Consider the following 25,864-nt stretch of genomic DNA (forward strand, 5'->3'; position numbering starts at 1 on the left):
TAGTTTTTACATAATGATATTAGTGTTTCATAGGACATTATAAATAAAAATATATAATATATTAATTATATTAAATCTAAACGTACTAAGTAGTTGTTTTCATACACATACTAGTGTGCATACAGAAGACATATATTTGTATATTTTTGTTTTAATATTATATTCCTGTTATATTATCTAAATAAATAATTAATAATATCTCTATTAATATAATTTTTTAATGAACTTATATTGTTATTTAATGGAATAATTTAAAAAAGTAATATTATTATGAATATAATATAATATAATATATATAATATAATAATACTGGAATAGTAAAATATTAAAAATAAAACATTTTATATAACATTTTAACTCAAAACTATATTTCATGTCTATAAAGTACAGTCATATAGCATAAGTCACGTTGGGATCCTGTTCACTGTCTGGGTTTATTTTTGCGATAATGACCACCTGGCTGCCGGTACATTATGTTATATTTAGTACCTTAAAGTCAACTTCAGCAGACTCTCTCTTTCAGCAAACTATTCTTGTCTTTCAATCTCTGTTACAAACACTATCACTAGTCTAAACTCACTAATGCACTGCTTATATTACAGAGCTGAACACAGCGCTCTAGTCTGGATAAAGAATGGAGGCTAGTCTGTGTGTGTCTGAAAGCATCCTAGCACATCTAACACACATAATTAAGGAACAACTTTAATCCTACAAAGTACAGACACACTTACATACACATGTGAGTGTTTACAGTAAGACTCATTCATGTGCGGGACGTCAGGAGAACTGCAACATAAACACTCACGCTTTCCCACACACACCGTGAGTGTGATGCACTGCTCAATATCTCATCCCATCCCTGCCTAAACCATTTATTTCACATATGCACACTTTATGAAACACACACACATAAACGCAGATGGATTTGGCCCTTGCATGCATAGTTAAGAAAGCCCTGTGAAAACAGTCGTAAACACAGTCAGCGCTGTGAGACTTAAGATATAAACAGAACAGCTCATTTATAACCGTTAACCCGAGAGCGTTCAGCTTACAGTGACGCACAACTTATACAGTCAACATCGTGCTGCAGAACCAGCTTTTAGTTTGTTTGGTCTTTGCTGGAATATTTATTGATTTCACACCTTTTTCACAACTATTTGTACTAGAAACTTCTATATTTAGTAACATTTACAATAAGGTCTCAGTTGTTAATTAGTTTATGCATTAGCTAAAATAAAATAAAATAAAATAAAATAAAATAAAATAAAATAAAATAAAATAAAATAAAATAAAATAAAATAAAATAAAATAAAATAAATGTTAACAACTTTTGCTTTAAAAATGTATTATTAAATGTTGAAATTAAAATAATAATAAATAACAAAGATTATTAGTAATTATTATTATTATTATTATTATTATTACTGTAAAAGTTAAGTAATTTTAATTAATAGAATTCCTATGGGTGGACTTTTAAAATCCCTTATTTTGGTCAAAGCAAACTAAACTAAACTAAATTCAGGGAATTTCAACAATTTTTGATTTTAAAAATGTATGATTAAATGTTCAAATTAAAATGATCAAAGATTACTAAATGCTGTAGTTTTGTTAATTTTTAGCTGCACCAATCCCAATGACGGACGGAAATAAACTATAGTGTGTCATGGCTGTTTTTGGCTCTGTTCATAACAATGCAAGCGGCATGAATCTGGCACTAGAGATACACGATCATTCGTTTCTCACCCACGTCACTCTCCATCTGGCTGTCAGAGCGCTAATGCTGCACACTGTGTAGTGAGTCAATTATATAATGCAAACACTGACTCCCCAACTATTTGACTACTTTTCTGGATGATTAGTAAATTAGTTAAAACAAGTAGTCATGCAAGCTCTACTGAAAACAAAGCTGTACTGAACACACAGCAATTATACTCAGAAAAACACAGCATTAGAACATTTATTCCATTAACAACTTGTAGTAGATATGCAGTATTTTATGTAATATGGTCAAAGAAAGATATGAAATATATTACATATATTTAATATGGATAATGTGATGACAATAATATCGTCTTTGTTTCCTTTCACAAACACAAGATGTTCTGTATGCCAACTCAAAAAAAATGTAAGAATTTAGAAAAAAGAATTTGAGTTATCAAAATGGGATTGTTTATGCATAATTGTTTATACATAAAATAAAACTAAAGTACATTAAAAAATGTTTTAAGTCACATAAGAAAAACACAATTCTGTTAATGTTTTGTTAGCTTATAAATAATTTTTTTTAACAAATATTAGCTCATAAAAACGTAAAAATATGTATATCCTAACATATATCAAAATATATGTTAAATATATACTGTGTTCGAAAAAGCAACTTTATGTTTGTAATAAAAAAAAATAATAAAACAAAACAAAATAAATTGGGACTAAGTAAAATGTTTTATGAAGAGACTAAACACAAAGATTTTAATAATTATTAGCTAAATTATATAACACCAGAAGTGAGAACAAGGAAAAATTTTGTACAAATATAAATGCAACATCTGAATCCAAAGCAAATGTTTTTTAAACATATAAAAATAAGTAAATAAAAAAAAACATAATATCATATATAAAAAAATAACATATCAAAACAAAAACAAAACATTAATATGATATAAAATGTCATATAGATATACACAAATCAACTTTTTGCTATTTTTAGATTGTATATATATATATATATACCAAAATTGTTTAAAAAGGCAAATTGTTAAAAGCGTCTTTCAAAGACAAGTAAAATGGTCTAATTCTCAGTCTTGCTTCATATCTAAAATTGCATAAAGTCAGGGTTAAATGTATTTTAGGGCAGTCTATAGTAATTATAATTAGCGTAATTAAATAACAATAGCAGGCAATAGGGTGTCCCCAATTACACAGCAAGGTGCTCATGTGAGTGTGTGTACTGTATGTTTCCACACACATGCTCAGCCAGAAAGAGGTACAACCTTTAACCCTAAAATCCAACCACTTCAGTAGGCCACAGTCAAGCCTGACACACCTGTCAATCAAAACCCAGAGCCATCAATCAAACCCGCGGGGGTCTGGAGATAATGAGTTTACACAAATGAAAAGAAAAAAGATCAATACAACAGATGCAAGAAAGTGAAACTGCTATGAGAAGAAGAAAAGATAAGACAGGATAATAGATGGAGAACAGACAAAAGAGAGCTTCAACTGTGTCTTTATCTGCTGGGCTTTGTCAAGCATGACCGGCTGTCTGAATGGGCCTGAACTCAATCAAAATCTCTTTTTCACTTTCTGTCAGTCTGATGGTTGAATAAAACCCCTGAGGACAGAGATTTTCACACACAGAGACACTTTTCATTCCTTTACACAGTCAAATAATCACTGCGAATCTGTCAGAGAAGCCCGACTGCTCGCTGCTTCCTGCTCCTCATTCACAGTTTAGCCACATGTGCCAATCTATTATGAAGATTTAAAGGAGCCTAATGTCTATATCTCACATGTGGGGAATGCTGTTGATCGACAAAGACAATAATGTCAATTGTTGTTTTTTTTGGCACATGAATGAATTCTGTAGTAAAATGTTAACTTTTTCAAATTAAAATGAAAATTAAAGTTTACAATTATAAGTTGGCACTACTCTTTAAGCTTCGGAAGCTTTAGAAAAACAAAACAAAACAAAACAAAAAAATAAAATAAAATAAAATAAAATAAAATAAAATAAAATAAAATAAAATAAAATAAAATAAAATAAAATAAAATAAAAAAATAAAATAAAATAAAATATACATTTTTTAATTATATAAATAAAAAAAAAATATTTGAGCTGTAAAGTTGTCTGCAAACTCCTTTTGAGCCGAAGCGACTTTTCTAAGCAGATTAACTTCTGGTTATGAAAGGGAAGAAAATGGGAAGCACCTATTTTGGTTATAGGCACCAAAATGAAATGAAATGAAATTAAATTAATTGAAATAAAACAAAATAAAATAAAGCAGTTATTTGAGCAGTATAGTTGTCTAAAAAGTCCTTTTGAGCTGAGAATGCTCTTATTTTGGTTAAAGCACTAACATGAAATCATTCAAAACAAAACAAAATAATAGATTTTAATATTTCAACAAAAAATAGTTACATGAGCTGTAAAGTTGTCTAAAACATCCTTTTCAGCTGTGACTACTTTTGATTTCTCACTTCCACATCCCTTCTGGATATCTTTGTGTAGACACCAAACAAAAATAGCAGGGTCGAAGCTGAAAAGTAAACATTTGAAAGACAGTATATTACTTTACACATTGCACTTTTAGACAGTTTTATTGGTATAAACATCTCCTGTTCTATATACACTGAGGTAGGAATCCAAACTGCTGTCGTTGATAGTTGACAGCATACCACCAAACGCGGGCAAAAACAACCTGAAATATTCCTGTAATTGAAACATGCATGCAACATGCATAACAGGCTGACCGTGTCTCTTGTCGGTGACGTTTGAAATGCATTTCAGAGCCGTGTGTTGCCATGGCTCCTCAGTGAGAGTTCTGCAACTGTCTGTTATGTAAATAAAGAAAATTCCACTCATATCTGGAATGAAGCAGCGTCTGGAGTTCCAAGTGATTTCGAGTCTCGGTAAAAACAGACTGCTCTATGTTAATTAGCTGGTGTGATAACCCTGATTTAAATTTCCTGGAAGCATCTAAACATCTTAAGATGACATACGGTTGCTGCTGGGTGATGAGACTGTCTTTATCTGACACTGGCACACAGAGGCTGCTAACAGCACTTCATATAAACACCCACTGACACCATATTAAGACAGCAAACACACAGTGAAGAACTCTTAAGATCAAACATTTGCAAACCGTTTACTTTTATTAATATATATAACTAAAAATAACATACAAACCCATAACAACCCAGAAAACCCCAACGACCATACACACACGATACACACACCTTCCAACACTCTATGAAATATAAAATAAACACGGTACTTTCAAATAAACAGCAGAAGCAAAACTCAGGCTTCCATTTCCAGTCTTTCAATGACACGAGAGAAACAAGAATGACTCTCTGGCCAACAGCGAAAACTGAGAACAAAAACAGAAAAGGTTTTCTGTTTAAACTTTACTAATGCATCTTTCACAAACAGACAAACAGTGAGTGGGATGTGCTCTTGTGTTCAAAAAGAGTGAAATAGAATTAAGCAATAAAGCACTTGAGGCTGCACTATATTATAAATACAAGAGGTGCGTTAACATGGAGCACTGTTTTCTGATTACAATCAGTTTAAATGTGCTTGATTTTGGGTGCAGGAATGGGCTTTTTTCTGCTTGATTAAATTTAAGTTAAATATAAGCTGCAGTCACATTTACCGTTGATCGGCAAATTTTATGCAGCCCAAATCCAGTCATTTTAATAGGAACCCATGCAATTGGGAATTTCAAAAAGGTCAAAGTTGGTCACACGGATTCAACACAATGAGCTACAGAAAGCTGCTTGGTTTGAAAGTGATTTCTGTGTAAGCTGTGCTTCATGCATTGCTACACTATTGACAACATACAATGAACCTTTTTAACCGTGAAATTTCACTAATGTGACTGCACCTTTAGGCAAGACTCACAACAGAGCAAGTGCAAACTTTTTAACCATTAATATGTTAATTTTATATGAAGGCTAATGCATAGTAAAAAATATTAAGGACACACTTTTATATTCAAACATTCATTTCTTTTAAGTGTCATCTTTTTACTGGAAAATATAGTCCCTGACAACTAAACATACCTACTTTGAAGTCTACTATAGGTGCTGAAGAGTCCAGAGAGCTGTTTTTATGTCAACCAAGCTAACTAGCAACTATTAACACTTTCTTTGATACTGTGGCAGAACAATGTCATTGTTGCTTCTTATGATTGATCCATCATTTCAAAATTAAAATTGACACACTACTGATGCTGTATTGATGCAAAAGTTGAACTTTAAACTGACGTTATCTGATTTTCATGGCACATGGCTCATTTGTAAATAGAAAAAAAATAGATAAAATAGTGCAGACAGAAAGCAAAAATGCATTCTTTCTTTATGCCAACTTAAAGACCTCAAGAAATCAAAACTGGAGCTTTCAGACGATGATGGTCAGCTTTGAGGTCATTGTCATGCTAATGTATTTTTTTTTTTTAAATGTACCAAATTAACGTAGTAGATATAGTACATGTTTAAAATGTACACTCTTACAGGAAATCAAAATAAAATACTGAAAACTCATCTTGCATTCATGGGCATATCAACATTTCAGTTTTGTGCAACCAAATGCTTTCTAAAATGAGAATATCCCTCCCACTAATAGCAACAGTGACAAGTCATGGATGTGATATAAACCAAAGTTTGTAGCTATTTGGAAGAAGAAAAAAAGAAAAAGAAAACTGGCCCTGCTTTTCACCATGTCTGTCCAAAATTTCCATTTTAACAGTGAATATTTCAACAAGAAGCTATTTCCGTGCTGCTGAACTCCCACACTTCTCACTCTCTGCTGTGAAATCTGTTCATGATTACTTCATAAGATCCTTTCAGCACAAACTAAAATAAAAGAAGGCCCGTAAACCCTCAGCTGTCCGTCCAGGTGTGGCGCCGGAACGTTCAGCCTACGTATCAGGCGAGAAGAGAAAGGTGGGAACAGGTGCGTCCACGGACAGGGTCAATACTAAGGATAGAGAGATGAAAGAGAGGGCAGATTATAAAGAACAGAAGATAAAGGCATTAAGATAGACTGACACACAATACCTCCAAATACCAAATCCAGCTGCTTCCTTCCCATGATGCACTTGGGTTAGAGTGAACCATAGAAATACAAATAGAGGATAGAGTTTCCCAAACTGGAGTTTGTGAGTTGATGAAAAGCTAATCATAAAAATATAATAAAAATTAATTATAAAAATTAAAATGAATAAATCTAATACACAATATAATAGAATAAAATATTTATTTATATATTAATTTAAGTCTAATTTATTTATATGCTTTTCAAAATCCACGTTTCAAAGCAGCTGTAGAGAAAATCCTGATGTTAATGTTTATAATATCTTAAAATCTTCATGCCTTATAGTTGCTTTTAGCAGATTTGAACTGGCAATAATATAATTTACATTTTGTGATGATACAAGCAAGCAAGGAGTCATGTGACCATTACTGTAATATTAAATTAAAATATAAGGGGGTTCTTCTAGTAAATATTTTACATTTACAAAGTTTTCGGCTGACAAAAATGTTTGGGAATTTCTGAAATACTATAAGGCTAAAGAATGGACCAATAACTGGTTATGGGTTATGATGTCCCTAAATTATATATAGTAAACATAACAGGCATGATGACCCTAAATAATAATTGTAAATAATTGTATTTTATAGTTATTTATTAATATATTATTTATTTATTATCTTATATATTAATTATTTTTATATTTTACCAAATGTGTACTTTTTTAAAATATAGTCTCCAAACCGAAACACAACTGTTATCTTGTTACCTGTTACTTTTCTCTCCGATGATCAAGATGGACCAATCACTGTTGTTTGTGATTATTTACCGGATAAGAGTTTGCTGGGGTGGATATTTAAAATGAACAGATTTATACATTTTAGAGTAAAAATGCCCAGAGGTTTGAATGTGAACATGAGTGTTGCTCCTCATCATTAACCTCCATTAATAGTACACTACAGCACCGGCTCCAGGCTGTTTCTGAGTGTTACTGTTTGCAGTGTCGCTGTTCTCTATCATTAAAAAGCCATTAATAAATCAAGAAAGTTCAGGCTCCAAACCGACTCACACTCGCACACACACGCACCTGAGTGGCATTCAAAATCCATAAAGTGAGTTATCACACAGGGACCGGAGGCTCATTCAAGCCTCGTTCTGTGCTCATGAGTTTACTTAGGTGAGTGCAAACACACTCAGCCCTCACTCTCTGAACACCACAGTGTTAACCCTTTGAAGAAGGGAAACCAAAGAAAGATGGGAAAATCACAAAAGTCAAAATATCTTAATAAAAGAGTTACAGAAAAAGCCACAATATGCTCATATTGCAATTTATGCATGATACCCAAGAGTCTGGTTTGTTTTTTAAATAATCATAGAACATAATTATAATGCAAGTCTACTGAGGATCTCTGAGTTTGGATAGTTTTTAACATAATTTTACAGAAATTATAAAAGTCAATAATAATACTGATACAGGGAACTCTGAAAGGATGGGCAGCATTTGCTTCTATTGATTTACAGTCTTATTTTTTTAATCATGTTACTGTGTAATATTACATTTTTGGTAGAGAAAAAAACCAGATAAAATGCTTTTCAAAGTCATAATTCATTCCAGCCCATGTAAGAATAATATCCAATCAATTTTGCCCACTTTATAAGCACATCTTCATGAACAATCACACCTTTCACAGAAATCTCCAGGTAATTCCTTTGGAAAATCCCATAAAGCTTGTTTTAACCAATGAAGGGTGAAGCTTGGTGATGGGTCAACTACAAAGCATCAAAACAGTGTTAAAAACATGCAGTATTGGATTGTAACGTGAAGTATTCGCGTCTACGCTAGTCTACTTTGGATGAAACAATGGCAGGACGTGGTACTGTACTCCCACTTGCCATCAACATTTGTGACTAACAGAATTTCATGCAAACAAATCTCAGCTTCTCATACGTCTTGTATGGTCTCAAATACTCTTTTGTTTTCTTTGATTCCTCTCTTCAACACCTCTGTCTTTCCCACACTCCAAAAATCCAGCGTGGAGCTACATCTGCTGGCTGTCCATCAAAATCTCTGGACTCCAGCCATCGACCCGACTGCAGCTGGACGGCCCGTGATAGTCTCCCTGAGCAACTTAAAGCAGAACTTTATCGCTTAAGAGTGACTACGCTATAAAACGAAATCTAAATCACTTCATTTATCCAACAGGTGGCTACTGATAGTGAAAGGACAAACCTGTAACAGCCATTATTAATCAGAGCCATCAGAGAATAAACCTCAAAAACTCCCAGGAAAAGAGGTGAGAAGGTGATGAGAACACCGATGAAAGATGGGATATGAGACGTGCCCTCTGTCCGAGCCAAACAGGAAGTGAGTGTTTCAGACAGCGCTGTCAGTGAGGTGTGACTGAGAAGACCATCGCACAATGTTCTTTATTTTCTCACTTGAAACTTTTTAGATTGTCTGTGTTTCTCACACTGACTGATCAGAAATCATCAATCTAAATAAATGTTGGTTTAATCTGACTTAAGTGGTAATCTAGCTGTTGGACTGATATAGTAACACCAGCAAAACTTGTTGGTGGAACTGGTATACAGAGAAAGTCTCGCTGGTTAAGCTAGTGGACTGCTGGAAGTGGTTTGTGCTAGTCTGAGGTGGTTTACCAGCCCTAACCGGCTTGACCAACATGAGCTTGACCATTATCTAGACCAGTGGTTCTCAACCAGGGTTGGTGGGGGGTGGTAACTTAAAATTATAATTTAATTAATAATAAAATAACTGCACCATCTCTCTTGTACATATTCTGTGATATTCTGTGTTTCGGAGCAGCTCAAGACGTTTCTCTTCGCGTTGTGTGAAAAAACAAAAAACACTACTACTAAAATAAATGTTCTATAAAATAAAAGTAATATTATTATAATTATTATTAATAAATTAAAAAATATTAATATATTGCTGTTGTAATATTTCTCTATAAAATAAAGTATAATACTAATAGGGTATAAGTATTTATTATTATTATTACTAAATTAAAAATATATATTTGTAAAATAATGTAGAATAGTAATAGAATATAAGTAAAATAAAAGTATTTAGTAGTAGTAGTAGTAGAGGTAGTCATAATTACTAATAATAATTAAAATAATAATCATAATAATTTTTTATTCTGGCAGAAAATTGCAGGGAGTCCTTAAATCTTGTCTTTTGTTTATAAGTGTCTCTTTATAAGCGCTTCTCGTTACAAGTTTGGGAAGATGGTTTGTGTTTGCAAATGCACAGTAAAGACCCAAACTCACAGCACATTTGTGGAGCAGCATTTACAGTGAACCGAGCCACTCTGAGACACTGAAAACACTGGATCATGAGCTGTTCATAGCCATTCTATTATTTTGCTTTGATTTCTATTAATCATGCAGCCCTGCTAGTTTACATATTCCAGAAGCGGCAGACCTGCATCCAACACATAAACATATATGCTGGCCTTGTCAGCAGGAAGTATTCTGCGTAGACAGACACTCAGAGTTAACATGCGTGAGTTGGCGTGGCGGCAGTGATAGTGATGGAGAGGCTGAGATGCTGTGGACTGTAAATAAACTCTGACAGAGGCACCGCAGGCACCGCTGCGCTCGGTGTACAGCGGATGAGTTCATTGTGCGTCTGGGTGTCAGGAGACAGGTCTGGACTGTGTATGAAGGTTATTATGGGATGGGGAATGATGGAAATGGCTGATGATGGAACCTTCACTCTCTCTTTATCGCTCAGGAGGCGAGAGACAGCAAGAAGTGAAAATGAATGTACACAAAATTAACACAAAAAAGGATAAGAATAGCAATTTCTTTACTGGCTTAGACTTAATAAATTGTATAGATTTAATAAATTATCATTTTAATGAAATACAGTGGACACGTAAATCACATTTACAAATGCGTAAATGAGATTGCATTAGATAAATATTATTACATAACATTATATAATAATATAATATTTTTATATAACATTAATAATTTAATAATTAAAATATAAAACTTATTTAATTAAATAATATTAATATAATTGTATATAATATTTTAAGAAATTATATATCATTACATATAAATATTATTTAAACAAATATATTTTATTAAATACTATATTATATTATTGATTGCATTATTAATATTTCATATTTTTATTCTAATTTAACACGTATTTATATATGATATTTATTAAATTGTATTATTTAAATAATTTACATTTTATTATTGAATCATTTATTAAATCATATGATTAAATATATCATTAAATATCACAATCACACTTTAAGCAATCACTATTTTAAATTTTATGTTTGAAATCGTTAAACAAAAGATATACTAAAATAAATAGGACAATTGTGTGAACTTCATAAATCCACTAAAACGACATTGAGCAAAGTGAAGTTAGTGAAAAGAAAAGATCGAATGCAGTGACAATCAGACAGTCTCCAAATACTTTTTGATGCTTCTGTACAGATGGCTTTATTTGGTTTATACTACAAAGGGCCAACAGCAAAATAAAATTTATTACAGCAAATACAAAATTAGATTCCTTCAATATGCAATTAAAACCCATTTCCGGAAGGAAAAATCATTTATTATTAAAATTAAAAAAAAAAACCAGTCTGGCTAGAAACACAAAGTCAAACAAGTTTGTGAGAATGAAAGTCTGTTGTATGGATTAAACACTAAGTGATTTCAAAGACGGACCTCCAACTGTGTGTAAAACAAGTGTTAGGCAGCTGAGAAGCAGATAGCACACCACCAAACAAGAAACACACACAGCAACACCTGGCTGACCATTTGCCACAACATCACTACCACCAAGCATGAGGTTTGTAAAACATAAAAAACATACAGAACACCATAAAGCACATAAACTGTACATACTAACAAAGAAATACAGATTTAATGAGTTGTAATTATACTAAAATACAGTGGGCCCCAAGGAGAATTTGGACAATTAAATCACTCTTATAAATGACATTGAATCAGATAAATATCATTAAATTATAAATATTTATGTTTAAATAATAATAATTATAATTGATCATTAAATTAAAAAATAAAAAAAATAAAAAATGTAATATATTATTATAGAAATAGATATTCTTCTTTAATGTTTTAATGTAATTATATTATGAATACAAATAGAAAAAAATAGAAAATAAATATATTTTATTGAATATTTATATTATATTACATTTTATTATAGACTACATTATTAATACATTCAATTTTATTATTCATATTATTTACCTTTATCACTAAATAAATATATCTCAATCCCAATTTAAGCAAAAACATTTCATGAAAAGTAGTTTGTTAGGTTTGAAACTTTGAGAAATTTACCAAAAATGTTGAAAAGTGAAGTTAGTGAAGAGAAAAACTAATTTCTTCTAGACGGGGCTGTAACTATCATAGATCTCAATGACTGATTCATAAACTTTTACATTTGTTCTCCCCAATCTAGAATATTTGCTTGCCTCCAGATACCAATGAGACTAAATGGAGAGCAAATAAAGACTTTTAATGAAGTGAATGAAAAAAACCCCAGTAATTTCACCAATGATGTCCCAAGAGAGATCTTAATAATGTGCTCAAACATACCAAAACACCACAGTCTGCCAACAACATTCAGAGATCTCAATATGAACTCAAGCATTTCTCATCAAATGCACCCAAATGATCTGCTTTCCACATTCATTTAATAGTTGACATACTAACTGTATGTCAACTATTGATAAAGACATTTTAGAAGAAACCCCTTGACACTTGGATGAAACTTAACTAAGAAATCAATCAAAATATCCTGAGCTATACAACAACAACATATGAGCGAATGTGAATGTGTGCCGTGATCCGTAGAGCAGAGACCAGCTGCATTACAGATCCTGCATTAGACACACAGAACTGCACTCAGTAAATGTTCTGAAGGTTGACACTCACCTAAGTTCTCCTCCACAAGTCCCAGAAGTCCAATGACCAGCACACAGACCCAACGCAAGCAAGTCCTCAAGAGATCCATCTTCTGTGAGCACAACTCCAGCGAGCGAGTGAATCCCTCAGCTGTCTGCTCAACACACTCTTGAGTGTTTGTCTGTGTGTGTATATGTGTGTCCTCTACAGAATGTGAGAAACTGCACACCCCACAGCAGCCTCGATCACAGCTTCACACCGACTGCCCAGTGAGAGAGACAGAGAGTGAGAGAGACAGAGAGAGAGAGAGAGAGAGAGAGAGAGAGAGAGAGGGGAGGGGATTATTCACAATCTTACACACAGTAGCCTCAGTGTAGTTGGCCCAAACCCCACCCCCACTTTGAGACCACGCCCCCATATTTTCACCACAAAACACACCGGCTGAATCCAACAAAACAAACCTTCCTAATCGCTGCATAGTTATAATATCAAAAACAAAATATTTATACATAACAGAAATAAACCATTATAAATAAATTATATAGTATATTTCTTAATAAAATTATTTATAATAATTTATTCCTGAGATGATAACTATGCAGCAGTGCACAGTATGCAGGAAACATGCTTGTATTGCATTCAGCCGGTGTGTTTGGTAAAAAGAAGGCAAAGGAGGGTGAGGTGAAAATATGGGGGCGTGGTCTCAATCACTCAATCAATCAGGGATATTTTACACTGATTTTTATGTATTATTAATGTGTATTGTCACTGATTAAATACATAAATAAATGGTACTAAAATAACACTTCTGCATACTGTGCATACTACAAAAATAGTATGTGTAGTAAGATAGTATGCTATTTCAAACAGCCACTCTTTTATGCATGTTTGATTGACAGCACAATGCAATAATAATAATAATAATTCATTAAATTTAAAAACAAAATAAAATAAAAACAATCACAATTGTTGACATTTTTAGCCTAAAACACATTGCAACATAATTCTTACTACAACAACAAAAACATCAGTATCATAGTTACCCCAGTTTACCACACTACTATAGAAATGCAGAAAGGGCTGTGCAGATCAGAACAATCCAAACACTTTAAGAAAAGAGTGCTAACTAAAACTAAAAAAACAAGCAAACGAGGGAAAAAGAGGTCAAATGAACAGCGCTCCCTTTTACTGAGGCTTCTGGATAACCAATCAACCAGTAACTCTGTGAAACACACACACACACACACACACATCTCCCAAACATAAAGAGCAGTGATGGAGGTCATTTTTAAGCTTTGACCTTTGACTCTTCTCTCCAATTTGTACTAGGTTGACCTTTAACCCATATCAAACTCAGTCCGAATGAAGCTGGAGCAAAACAAAACCTTTTAAAGTAAAGACAAAAACACACAAGCTTTGTTCCCACCTGCATAGGCCAGATACTCACCTCTGTTAAATACGGTTGTCACTCCTTCTCTAAACACTTGACCCTGTTCTGTACACAGAGTTCAGATATTTACTGAAGCGACAACCAAACTTACTCCTGAAACAAACATACAGATAAAAAAAAGCAACAAAATAAAATAATTACTTCAAACTAAAACTTAAACCTAAAAAACTAAAATATCTGCAGATGGGGACAGAAAATGGACTTAAATTCGAATGGAAAACAAGATTTCTCTTTTTTTCTATTCTTCTTAGAAAATTATCTGACAAAAATGGCTTAAGAAAATTCATTCTTAAATTCTTAAATTCATTCATTCGAATTTAAGTAAATTTTTCTGTCCCCATCTGCAGATATTTGTTTTTAAGTTTTAAAGACTTAAGTTTAAGTTCAAGTAAGAAAATTATCTGACAAAAATGGCTTAACGCAAGTCAAAAATTTAATTTGGATAAAATTCTTATATAAAATGAGAAAAGTTAGGTATTAAGTCTTAGTGTCTGAATAATTTTAGATATTTGTACTCAGTAAAAAAAAAAATATTGCTGTGATTAGTTATCACAAACTAAAATTCAACATTAAGTAATAATGTGCTGTTTCAACTTATCTCACAAGTTATCTCAACAAATTGTAAGGTGTTACAACTAATGTATATTAGCATGTTGCTAAACTACAAAAAAATGTGTTCAAGATAGTTAATTTTTCAAATCAAAACTTTATCAATCAGTACTGATGAAACTTAATGGTTTGCCAAGTTACCAAGGTATCCAAAATGGCAAGTAAATGAGGTTTTGGAACAGTCTTTATGCTTACTAATTTCATGTTTTAGTCACATTTTCATTTCACTGGTGCATGCCATTTCAAAGTAAAAGTGTCTTTGTAATATATTGTAATAAATATTGCAATAATTCCCCTATAACCAATTTTCACAATGCAATCATTCCCTTCAGACTAAACCAAGCCCCACCCTACATTATTTTTTTGAACATCCTATTTGACTTGGAAATGCATCACAATACAGAAGCAAAATAGTTTGTGAATGCCATTTCAAGTTGCTTTAAAATGCTCTCTAGGTAAGCAGCTTAGCGATCTGTACAGAACTACAGTGTTTCATTTTCTTTTATGAGAGTCTGTGATGCTCAAATGACAAATTCAATGCATTAAATCAGCAAACACACATTCCCCACTAAAGCCATAATTGCAGCGACACCCTGACTAACACCCGCCAATCCGTTCCATCTGTTACCCGGCCCACGCTACAAACTCATCTTCCAAATGTTTGCTCCTGTTTTCACAGCTGACAGGAGGGATGCGTTAGTCTGTTAAAGGAGCGTTTGTAAGCTTTCGGTTGGTGTCGGTGTGTGTTTTGATGCTATTAGGAGAGGTGAGTGTGTTGTCGCTGCCATTATGTGGTGTGTGTCATAAAGCGAGGTGTTGATTGTCCAAATGTGGAGGTGTAAGGATCAGCAGCAAAAATAGACCTTCAGCTGTCTGAACAACACACGCATGCTTTCGAATACAGTGATCACCTAAATAGCACTGATAATAGCACTGAAACTAATAAAAGCATAAACAGTTTAAGCCTAGACAACGGCTCAGACAACAGCTATGTTTCCAAACCCAGTGGGCTGCCTGTGCTTGAGGCATTTCAAGGCAGTAGTCAAAGATAGATATATTAGTCAAATTCTGAGGAAAGGTTGATTTTATAACACCAAAAAAGTTTTAATAAAATGCTGTAATTAAAATGTAATTTAAATGTAATGTAATCAAATATAGATTTTAATTTAACATTGAATTAATAATTTAATTTAAATGTAACATTTAATTAAAAAAAAATATTTTAATTTAATGACTAAAATTAAAACAGTAAAACAGCCAAAGAGAAAAGTTGATTAAGATAGATAGATAGATAGATAGATAGATAGATAGATAGATAGATAGATAGATAGATAGATATTTTTAATTTATTAAAGTATTTTTAAGTATTAAATACAAGGTTTTACAATATATTTAAATTTCACATTTAATTTAATGATTTATTTGATTTAGACTGTTTAGTGTGTGTAAAGTCATATTATACAGCTGAATATGTTTTGGAACAGTTCTTATATTTGTGTGAGAGACAGAATACCTCAGCGGTTAGGGTTTGCAAGAGAAAGGTCAGAGGTCTGAGCGACCCCACACCTGCTTGAGATCATCCGTTTGGTCACACACACACACACACACACACACACACACACACACACACACAACATACACCAGTGTATCCTGCACCACTTTTTAGCAGTGAACCACTGAATTGACAACTATGAATAGGCTATGAAAACATAAGGCAACATAATTCAACTAGTAATGCAATCTGTGAGTGAATTATTCACTTGAACTTTTTTTTTTTCGGTTGGGAATGAAATACAACTTTTATAGAATGTCTACTGTGGACTGTATACACACACTCCTATAACATTTACCAAAATGTAAACAAACACAAAGCACACTGCATAATACTAGTAATACAGTATTCCACAATGACCTTCACTGTTTAATGTTTTCATTGCAAAAGCTGCAAGATATGAAGATATTGAAGTTTTAGTTAAAAAATGATGATTTGATGCCATTGCAAAATGCACATCTTGAGTTCATGTGACAACAGTGTGGCACACTACTGTTTGAGGGAGTAAATAACGACAGAATTCCCATTTTTGCATAAAAACAATCAAAGTTTATCATCGAAATGTATCATATTATGAGTGTTTAATTGCATTAAATGGTTGTTGTTTTGCATTTTCTTATTGCCTAGGATCAATGGAAATGGTCAGCAGCACACAGATAGCGAGGCGGAGTGAGTGAGTGAGTGTGTGTGTGCGTCAGTGGACTGTGAGGGGAATGTGTTAGAGTTCAACATGGGTGAATGGAACATAATCAGCACATGCAGGCTGCTCCACATCTATTCTGCTTAAGCAAAGACAAACACACACACATTCACAAACTAACGAGGGCAATCGCGGCTCCACTGCCACCTGGCTCATCCCTCCAATTAGGAATTCCCTAACGAGGTGCAAATTAGAAGAAAAGAATGAATGAGACAAAAGCAAAGGGTCACATAGGGCAAAAAACATGAAACAGAGAGAGAAAGAGACAGAAAATAAGGCGAGAGGAAGTGATGGCAATTACACATGACAAGACAGAAATGTGTTTGTTTAGACCAGGCATCTCCAACCCTGCTCCTGGAGAGCAACCGTCTTGTAGACTTCAGTTCCAACCCTGCTCCGAACACACCTTTCTGTTATTATCAAGTAGCCCTAAACACCTTGATTAGCTGCTTCAGGTGTGTTTGATTGGGGTTGGAGCTGAAATCTGCAGGACGGTAGCTCTCCAGGAGCAGGGTTGGATACCACTGGTTTAGACTCTGTATTTGATCTATTTTTTGCTTTTTCTTCATTATCAAATTTAAAGGGCAAACGGTTAGGGTGACCAAACCATTGCTATTTTCCCAGGACACATCCTGGCCAGGATTTCTATATTGCCTAAAATATCCACGTTTTGGCTTTGTTTGCACTGCACAGACCAATTGTTGTATGATAAAGTTCCTTTAGAGCTCTAGAGAGCAGACGGCTTCTTGTGCTTTTGATGTCATACACTGATCGGTATCCTCAGTGCTGCTTCGAGTCGAACACTAATATGTACACGTATTTGCATCACTTCGACCGTTCTCTGTAGATCCCACCTTCATTACGTACAATGTCTGCATGTTATTGGTCAAACGATCATTACCTTCATTAAGTATGAAAACAGGAAACCAAAGCCAAAACCTGGATATTTTAGGCAATATAGAAATCCTGGCCAGGACGTGTCCTGGGAAAATGGCACGTTTGGTCACCCTACAAATGGTTGACATTTGGAAAGTGTTAAATGTGGTCATAAATATTTCCGGATGGGTGGTATAGTGATTTAAGATCAAGATGGTAACTGAAAGGTTATAGTACGGATGGGTGATATGACCAAAATCTTATTTCACAGTATGAAAAATTTTATTTCACGATAACGATATATATCTCGTTATAGCTTTTTTAAATTGTATTATATTTTTCAAATCAAAAATAAGAAAAATAAGCAAATTATAAACACAATAGAAAAAATAAATATACTGTAAAATAAACTTTTAACTTATTCAGCAGGCTACAGGTTTATTTAACATGTAGTAAGAAATTGAAAAAAGTGTATAAATAAAACACTGCATAGTCTTCACTGTATCAATCAAACATAAACTGATTTTTATTAAAGATCCAAAAGTGATTCAGTCAAGTGCAGTGAGTGATTAACATTAATAATGACAGACAGCAGCAGGTAAATTAGACTGCTGTCCCTTTAAGAGCAACTGCACGGTTCCAATATACTCTTAAACATCCAGTTTTTTACCCAACTAGTTGCTTTTATTTAACACATAACTGACTGTTTACGTGAATACTCCACACGATGGACATTTTGACACAACTCTGTGTGTATTTGACCATTCTGATTTCTGATCTGTTTTCATGATCACATGCTGTCTGAGAGAGGCGCTTTCAAATGCACACGCTTCAGCTATGTGTCAGTCAGCACGAGCAGCGGATTGCTTATTGCGATTAATAACTTTATTAAACATCATGCACGTCCCAAATGCTGTCTAAATAGCTAATTGTGACTTTTTAACTCAGTATTTAAGTTATAAACTCATAACAGCTAGTTTACATCTTGCAATCTTTACCTCTCATTATCCCAACATTATGACTCAAAATTCCATAATTCTTTTTTTTTTTTTTCATCACCAGCACGGCATAAAAAATAAAAAGAGATAATTGCAACTTTATATCTCATTTCTCTATTGTTTTAGTCACAATAGCGAGTTTATATCTTACAATCAGACTTTTCTTCTCAGAATTATGACTTTATATCTTGCAATTCTGAATTTATATCTCACAATTCTGAGAATTGAAAGCTATAAACTGGCAGAAATAAGCTTCTGTAGAAAAGTGATAAATGGACAATAAATTTAATAAATAGCTGATAAATTTAACATCTGATAAATTTAAAAATTAAAATACTGTATAACAATTTTATTGAAAACTGATATTCATTCTACACATTATCTTATGCATTTAACTTTTTTATTACATTACTATTGGCAAAGGATCTTAATGTAAAAATAGGGGAAATAAGCATGTTTAATAACATTAAAACGGGTAAGTAAAAAAATACTGGCTGATAAACAATGGGGGATTCACTAAGAATTAATTGTAGCCACTTATAATGTCATTTAGGCACCCAATCACATAATGACATAAACATACCCACAAAATGGTTCAGTCTGGACATAAAATCATTAAAACTGTTTTTACACCTGCACATCTAAGGAAAAAAAAATGCAAATGCACCCTGATAACAACCTCCACACAGGCATTCCACTTGAGGTCAGGACCTCTGAACATGACCTTCAACCTCTGTCTTAGGATCAGTCAGTCAGAGCACTGTGGAAAAAGTCGACTCCCTCTGAAAACATATAATATCCCACCCTCGGAAGAAAAGAAAGACTTATGAATGGAGCAAAGAGACCAAGAGGAGATAGGATGAGGAACTGAAGCATGCATGTGTGTGGATATCGGTCATCTTAGTCTGGACACAAACCGCCCACTGAGACAGGAAGAGATTGTTTAAAGATATGTAAATGTGCCTAATTTGATTTTTCTTTACATGTCATTTAGAGGTGGGTTGATCTGAAATAGACTGTAGACTGTGTGGAAAAAAGGAATGGAGATCCTATGATGCTAATGCTTCAAACAAAAATGTGAGTATCACTAGCCGTTTTCCACTGTCGGGTCAGTGCGGGCCAGTGCGGGCCAGTGCGAGCCAGTGCTTTAAACGGGCTGGGCGGGGCTAATAGCCCCGGACCTGTAGCACCAGGCCAAAATAGCGCTGCATTTCCACCGTTGGGCCAGAAGCTCCGCTGCGCTTCACTAAAACCCGCCCTATACACGCCTCTCAGGAACAACGTCATGCAACCCCATAATTTTACCAACAAAGAGAAGTTTTCAGAAAACGAATCAGAAATAAGTCACGGGAACTAGCACGATCACAAAACGAACATGATAAAAGCATCCAATATATATATGAGCAGGTGAAAATTGCAATAAGACTGACTCGATTGTGGCATTTGCAATGCTTCATGGGATTTTCTACAGAGGTATCTTCATCCCTTAATCTGAGATGCTCACAACAAATCTGTCATTAAAAAGTTTATACATTATAATCCCTAATCACTTCATCAATGAGGGAAGATGACTGAGATTTTACATCCAGAACCCAACTGTTGTGCTCTGTTTCCAAAGCAAAACCCCGGTGTGTGTGTGAGCAGGTGGTGGAGTGGATCTAGGGGTCAGCAGTCGTGCTTCAGCTCCCAAATATAGAGCGTCCATGTCACTGACCACGAGACGCAGATCTCATATCATGCGGAGACCTCGCCACAGTCGACCCTCTCTCTCCTGTTCACACTACCGTCTTTATCTGGCCTCCACAGCCTGGCATTCAGAGCGGTATCATGTGTGTAGTGTTGTCTGTCTGTTGTCTGTACACTCACCTGAAACATGAAACCAGCTCTCGGCCCCCCGAGCATGACCTCTGACCTCTCTTCCTCTCTACAGATATGAGACTCCTGCCCACTCGTTCTGCTAATACGGAGCTTGTTTGCGCACATATAGGATATAGTGTGCCTAAAGCTTCCGTGTTGATCGCGTTACGGAGGTATAAACATTACCGGTAACAGCGGGGTCTCGACCAGCAGTGGACATACAGTATATGTAAGGTAAAGCTTTGGAGTGTGTGTGGCTGTGTTCACCTGCACACGTATCACTGTCCCGCATGCATTAGCTCACACAAACCATCCAACCCTGAGCAATAGAAATCTGCAGGAACACACATAATAATATTGTTTTACATTTACAAAGTCATTTACATTTAAACAAATAGTAAACTTTAGCGTATAACGTACTGTACTGTTTGAATACATTTGGCTTTATAAAGTATAATACTTTATGTTGGAATGTCAATACATATATTTAGACAAAATATAATTTTTTAATGAATGACATTTGCTTTGATACAAAATATCAATATCATCTTTTTTTTTTTTTTTTTTTGCTTTTGGACTAGCAACGGTAGAGCCAACCACTTTGGCACTGTGAAGGCACAGGTCTTATATAGAAACATTTCTTGTAATCCAGTGAAATCTAGCATTATTGGTTCCTAAAAAATCTAGTAAAATCTGCAAAGATAAAAATAAAAAAATAAAATCTTTACAAATTTTTAAATCTGCAAACAAAAAAATATGTTTTTTACATTATTACAATTATTACATTAACTAGAAATATAATGTAACCTAGTGTTCCTATTTAAGAAAAATCAATTTTTATTTTATTTTATAACATCTATTAAATATGTGAAATCTCTCAATTTAATAATCAGCTTTTATTCATTCCTATAAATATTTTTTATGTTAAATAAATACAAAAAAGTGACACTGTAAGAATTTATTTCTTTTGGTTTCTACCCTCCATTCAATGTGGTGTTTAATGTCCTCAAACATCCAGATGGTGTTATGCTTAAATTCCTGCTTAAAGGTTGGAGATTTAAATATCATGGTTCAGAAAATGAGCAAAATCTGCTACCAACTATGCTGCAACAATCAGCTGAGAAAACCATTAAAGGGTTATTGGCTAATTATTAGATGCTGTTGATATCTGATGTCATGTCACTTCATGTTTCCACCAATCAGATACAGAAAACATCTAATGCAAAACACAAGACATCAGACACAACCACATCAGCACCAGTCACAAGTCAGTCAATGTAATCGAATCTGTGAAAGACATGCCTTTTCATACTAAGACAGAGAGAGAGAGAGAGAGAGAGAGAGAGAGAGGGTGGGTGGTGTTTAAATGAGTTAGAAATATCAGCACTATTTCAACACAGTTTATAACATGTAGGGCAAAAACAAATAATTTTTGTACATTCACAGCTTTGTCCATCTCTCATGCACTGAATTTACTGCTGTTTATCAGTGAAAACATTTGCCATCATAAAGTATTTGAACACTTAATGTCATTGCACTAAAAAATGACTAACAATAAAAGAAAAGAAAAATAAGTAATTATATATTTTTCTAAATAAATGATACCTGCTTTAATACAAATATATGCTTTTTTAAAGACACCTAATTTGATACAAAGCATATCATAATGTCCTTTTAGAAAATGCATTACACCTGTTTTAATACTAAATATTATAACAACTTTTTAATAAATGACACTTGCTATTGAAAAAAAAAAGCATCCACAGTTTTAAGTTTGAAGTGTCACTGTCACTGATCTCTATAAATGACTCTTTATTATAAATGTTCTCTATTATAGATCAGTGATAGCTGTATATTAGATGGGTCTTTAATATGACACATATGAATTATGGAAATGCAAATGAAGCATGAAAAGGATACTTGTGGCATCCATTTTTGTGTTTGTTTGTATCGATAGAGAATTTGACAAATTTCCCAATTCATGTCGTTTTCTGATGCATTTTAGTGGCAAGTGCTTCAAACAGGTGCACATCCTCCATTTCACAATTACCCACAATTCTCTACTCATGACTCAGCCAGCTGTTACTGTGCAAACCTGCAGCTCTGAATAGTTCAGCGAATCAGCCATGTATAAAACCTGTTTCAACGTCTGCGGGAATTTTTCGGCCTGGTTTATTGTCCGCCAAGTTTAATTGCAGAAAATACACAGCACAGAACATGGTGTGTCTGTTAACACTCTAGAGGAATAGACACACACTTCAGCCATGCTTAACCACAGGGGAAAGACTTCACAGTGCACTGGCTTTTATGACGGTCCTGTTTGGCAGTTGGGTAAAATATTCCGGAGCTAAAATTAGCAGCACGGCACAAAGACCCTCATTGAGAAGGACGTCTGGCATGGAAAGCGAAATCACAGAAAACCTGTCCAAACCGTAGGACAGCTCAGCAGCTCCCAACGGTTCACCACAAGACCACATTTCCAGATAAACCATCCTGAGAGCGAGGTGAATCTGATAACACCTCAATCAGACACACTTCAGACTCCGAATCCGTCTGCTGACACGCTCTAATCCTTAGCGCCACAACAACGGTCACCTTGGAAACTCCAAGGATTCCCTCAGAAGTCCCGAAGTGTGTGTGTGTGTCTCGCAGATGTCTCTATTTCAGCGCGAGTCACTGAAGGATTATACTCACATCTCTTCTTTCACGCTGAGCTTTAACACACACAGAACAACATTAGCTCTGTTGAAAGCTGCCATTGTTCGGGTAGATACTTCAGAACACTAGCAGCCATCAGCAAAACTTCACAACACCACCAATATATCAGCATATTACACACTACAAACTAGTACACTGAAATGGGTTCATCTATCTGAAGAGCAGGAAGGCAAAAATGCTAAATCAGCCAAACAGAAGAGCTAATATTGCAAATTAGACACTTTTTACAACAATATTAACGCTTCCCCCACCACTGATGAGTTATCTCGTAATTTAGAAGACAATGCTTCCCCGCCATTGACGAGTATATACCGCCATTAGACGAGTATTACGGCTTCCGAACGTTTAACTGTTTACCTCGGGGGCGCTATCTTCGTGAACTAGTACAGAAACGCGCGAACAAAAAACAGATGCATATGATAAATAATGAATCATCAGCAATACAGACATCATATAAATGAAAACTGCATAATGTTACGGGAGTAAAATGATGATCCAGGAAGTGATATATGGCTGTGCAAGCTTTGGAGGTGTTGATGGAAGTGATTTACTGGATTTATGCTTTGATAATTGTACTGAATTGTACTGAATATTATCCAGATGTAGTTTTTGATAAAAATGTGATTAATTATAAATTTTTATGAAACCTACCTATATTCAAGTGTTGAAAAAATAAGAATGCTTTAGCCTAGATTAAAACTTTTTTGTTTGTTAAAAAAAATAAAGAGACTCTTATATCTTAATTTTATTTCAAATTCAAATACAAAAACAAAAAAAACAAAATATACATAAATCCATCAATTTTTAGTGAAAATCATCAAAATCGCTGGTGGTGGCTAGCAACTTTTTTAAAAAATGCTGGCGGGGAAAGAGTTAAAGAATATTCAGAGTTCATTACCACAAAAAAAAAAATATATATTCTTAAAAAAAAACAGTGAGACACTTACAATAAAGTGAACAAGGCCAAATAATCACTGTTACGATAGTAAGGCAACTAAATGAAATAAATACGTTTAAGTAGAAGTACTAAAATAAAACTAAAAACGGAAATAAAAATGAATTAAAGCTACATAGAAATAGAAATAAAAATGACAAAAAAAACTAAAAACTGAAATCAAATAATTAGAGCTATACTGAAATATAAAAAATGAATTAAACTATAAAGAAATAAAAAAAACTAATAAATATTAAAAACCAATAAAAATTAAAAAAAACTAAGGGTGGGGGGTCAATTAGAGCTATATAGAAATATAAAAATGACAAAAGATATATATAATAAAAGTACTACAACTTAAGCCAAATTTAAAATTAAAACTGAAAATACCAAAATAAAAGCTAATTAAAATATTAATAAAAAACAATAGTATATGTAAAATTAAGTATAGTATATAAAATAGTATATAAAGAAAACAAGGCAAATGCTGTCAATTGAACTTAGCTTCCATTAAACAAGGAGTATGAATAGCAGATTTACAGTCTTTAACTCTAAACCTGACCGTTTTGACCAATTCAGACCAATATTTGGCCAGTTATAAGCATGAAATGTGCACATTATTGCATTTACAGGGTGATCAGCCTTTCACGTGGGTTTTCGCCTGTATTTTCGCCTTTCCCCCTCATCACACCACATTTTAATGAGAGTACAATGAGCTTGAGGGAGACAAAAGAGATGCTGAAACTTTATCAGATGGAGGCAGCAGCACCAGTTTCCCTGTGACACACAAGCAAGCAGGTGTGCATGTGAAATGGATATATACTGCAGCTCAGGGATGCATGATAAATGAGTTATGTGAGGGTTATCCGTCAGCAGTCTATAAGTTTATAAGTGCATACATGAGCAGACACACACATACACACACTGCATTGATCACCAGTTCAGCCACTGAGACAGGAAGTAATGAAACTCAACTAGCAAAAGCTATTTCACAGACGTGAGCACTGGAGTGGGGGTGTGGCAAACCGGAAAGGAGGTAAATCAATCTTAATAGCCAATCACGATCATATAAGAGCACAGCAGGGCATCTGTGTAACGTCCCATGTGATAAGATTACAGTTTCTGCAGCAAATGTGAATGGTGCTTACCTGTGCTAAACTCACCGCTATGATGTTTAGGTGTTAAATATATATACACACTTCCATTCAAAAGTATGAGTTATTTGAGACCTTTTTAAATGTTTTTCAAAGTCTTTCATGATCACTAAGACTCACAAAGGCTGGATTTATTTGTAAAGAAAAAGAAAAAAACGTAATATGGTGAAATATTCTTTCAATTTAACATAACTGTTTCATATTTGAATATATTTCAAAATGTAATTCACTTCTGTGATGCAAAGCTGAATTTTCAGCACCATTACTCCAGTCTTCAGTGTCACATGATCCTTCAGAAATCATTCTAATATGCTGATTTCTGATTTTTATCAAT

At 33.9% G+C, this 25,864-nt stretch overlaps 1 protein-coding gene across 2 annotated transcripts in view; it reads right to left on the reverse strand.

The window, feature by feature from the left end:
• LOC109080982 (bone morphogenetic protein receptor type-1B-like) overlaps window positions 1–25,864 on the reverse strand; it is a 47,726-nt gene that overhangs the window by 16,077 nt on the left and 5,785 nt on the right. Inside the window, exon 2 of one of the 2 annotated variants that reach the window (XM_042752265.1) lies at window positions 12,713–12,944. The exons of the other annotated variant lie outside the window; for it this stretch is intronic. Within the exon in view, the coding sequence (XP_042608199.1) occupies window positions 12,713–12,791 (79 nt within the window). The 5' untranslated portion in view covers window positions 12,792–12,944. The remainder of the gene's footprint in view (window positions 1–12,712; window positions 12,945–25,864) is intronic. 2 annotated transcript variants of the gene reach the window in all.

The sequence above is a fragment of the Cyprinus carpio genome, chromosome A5 (assembly GCF_018340385.1).
Source record: "Cyprinus carpio isolate SPL01 chromosome A5, ASM1834038v1, whole genome shotgun sequence".
Classification (NCBI taxonomy): domain Eukaryota; kingdom Metazoa; phylum Chordata; class Actinopteri; order Cypriniformes; family Cyprinidae; genus Cyprinus; species Cyprinus carpio.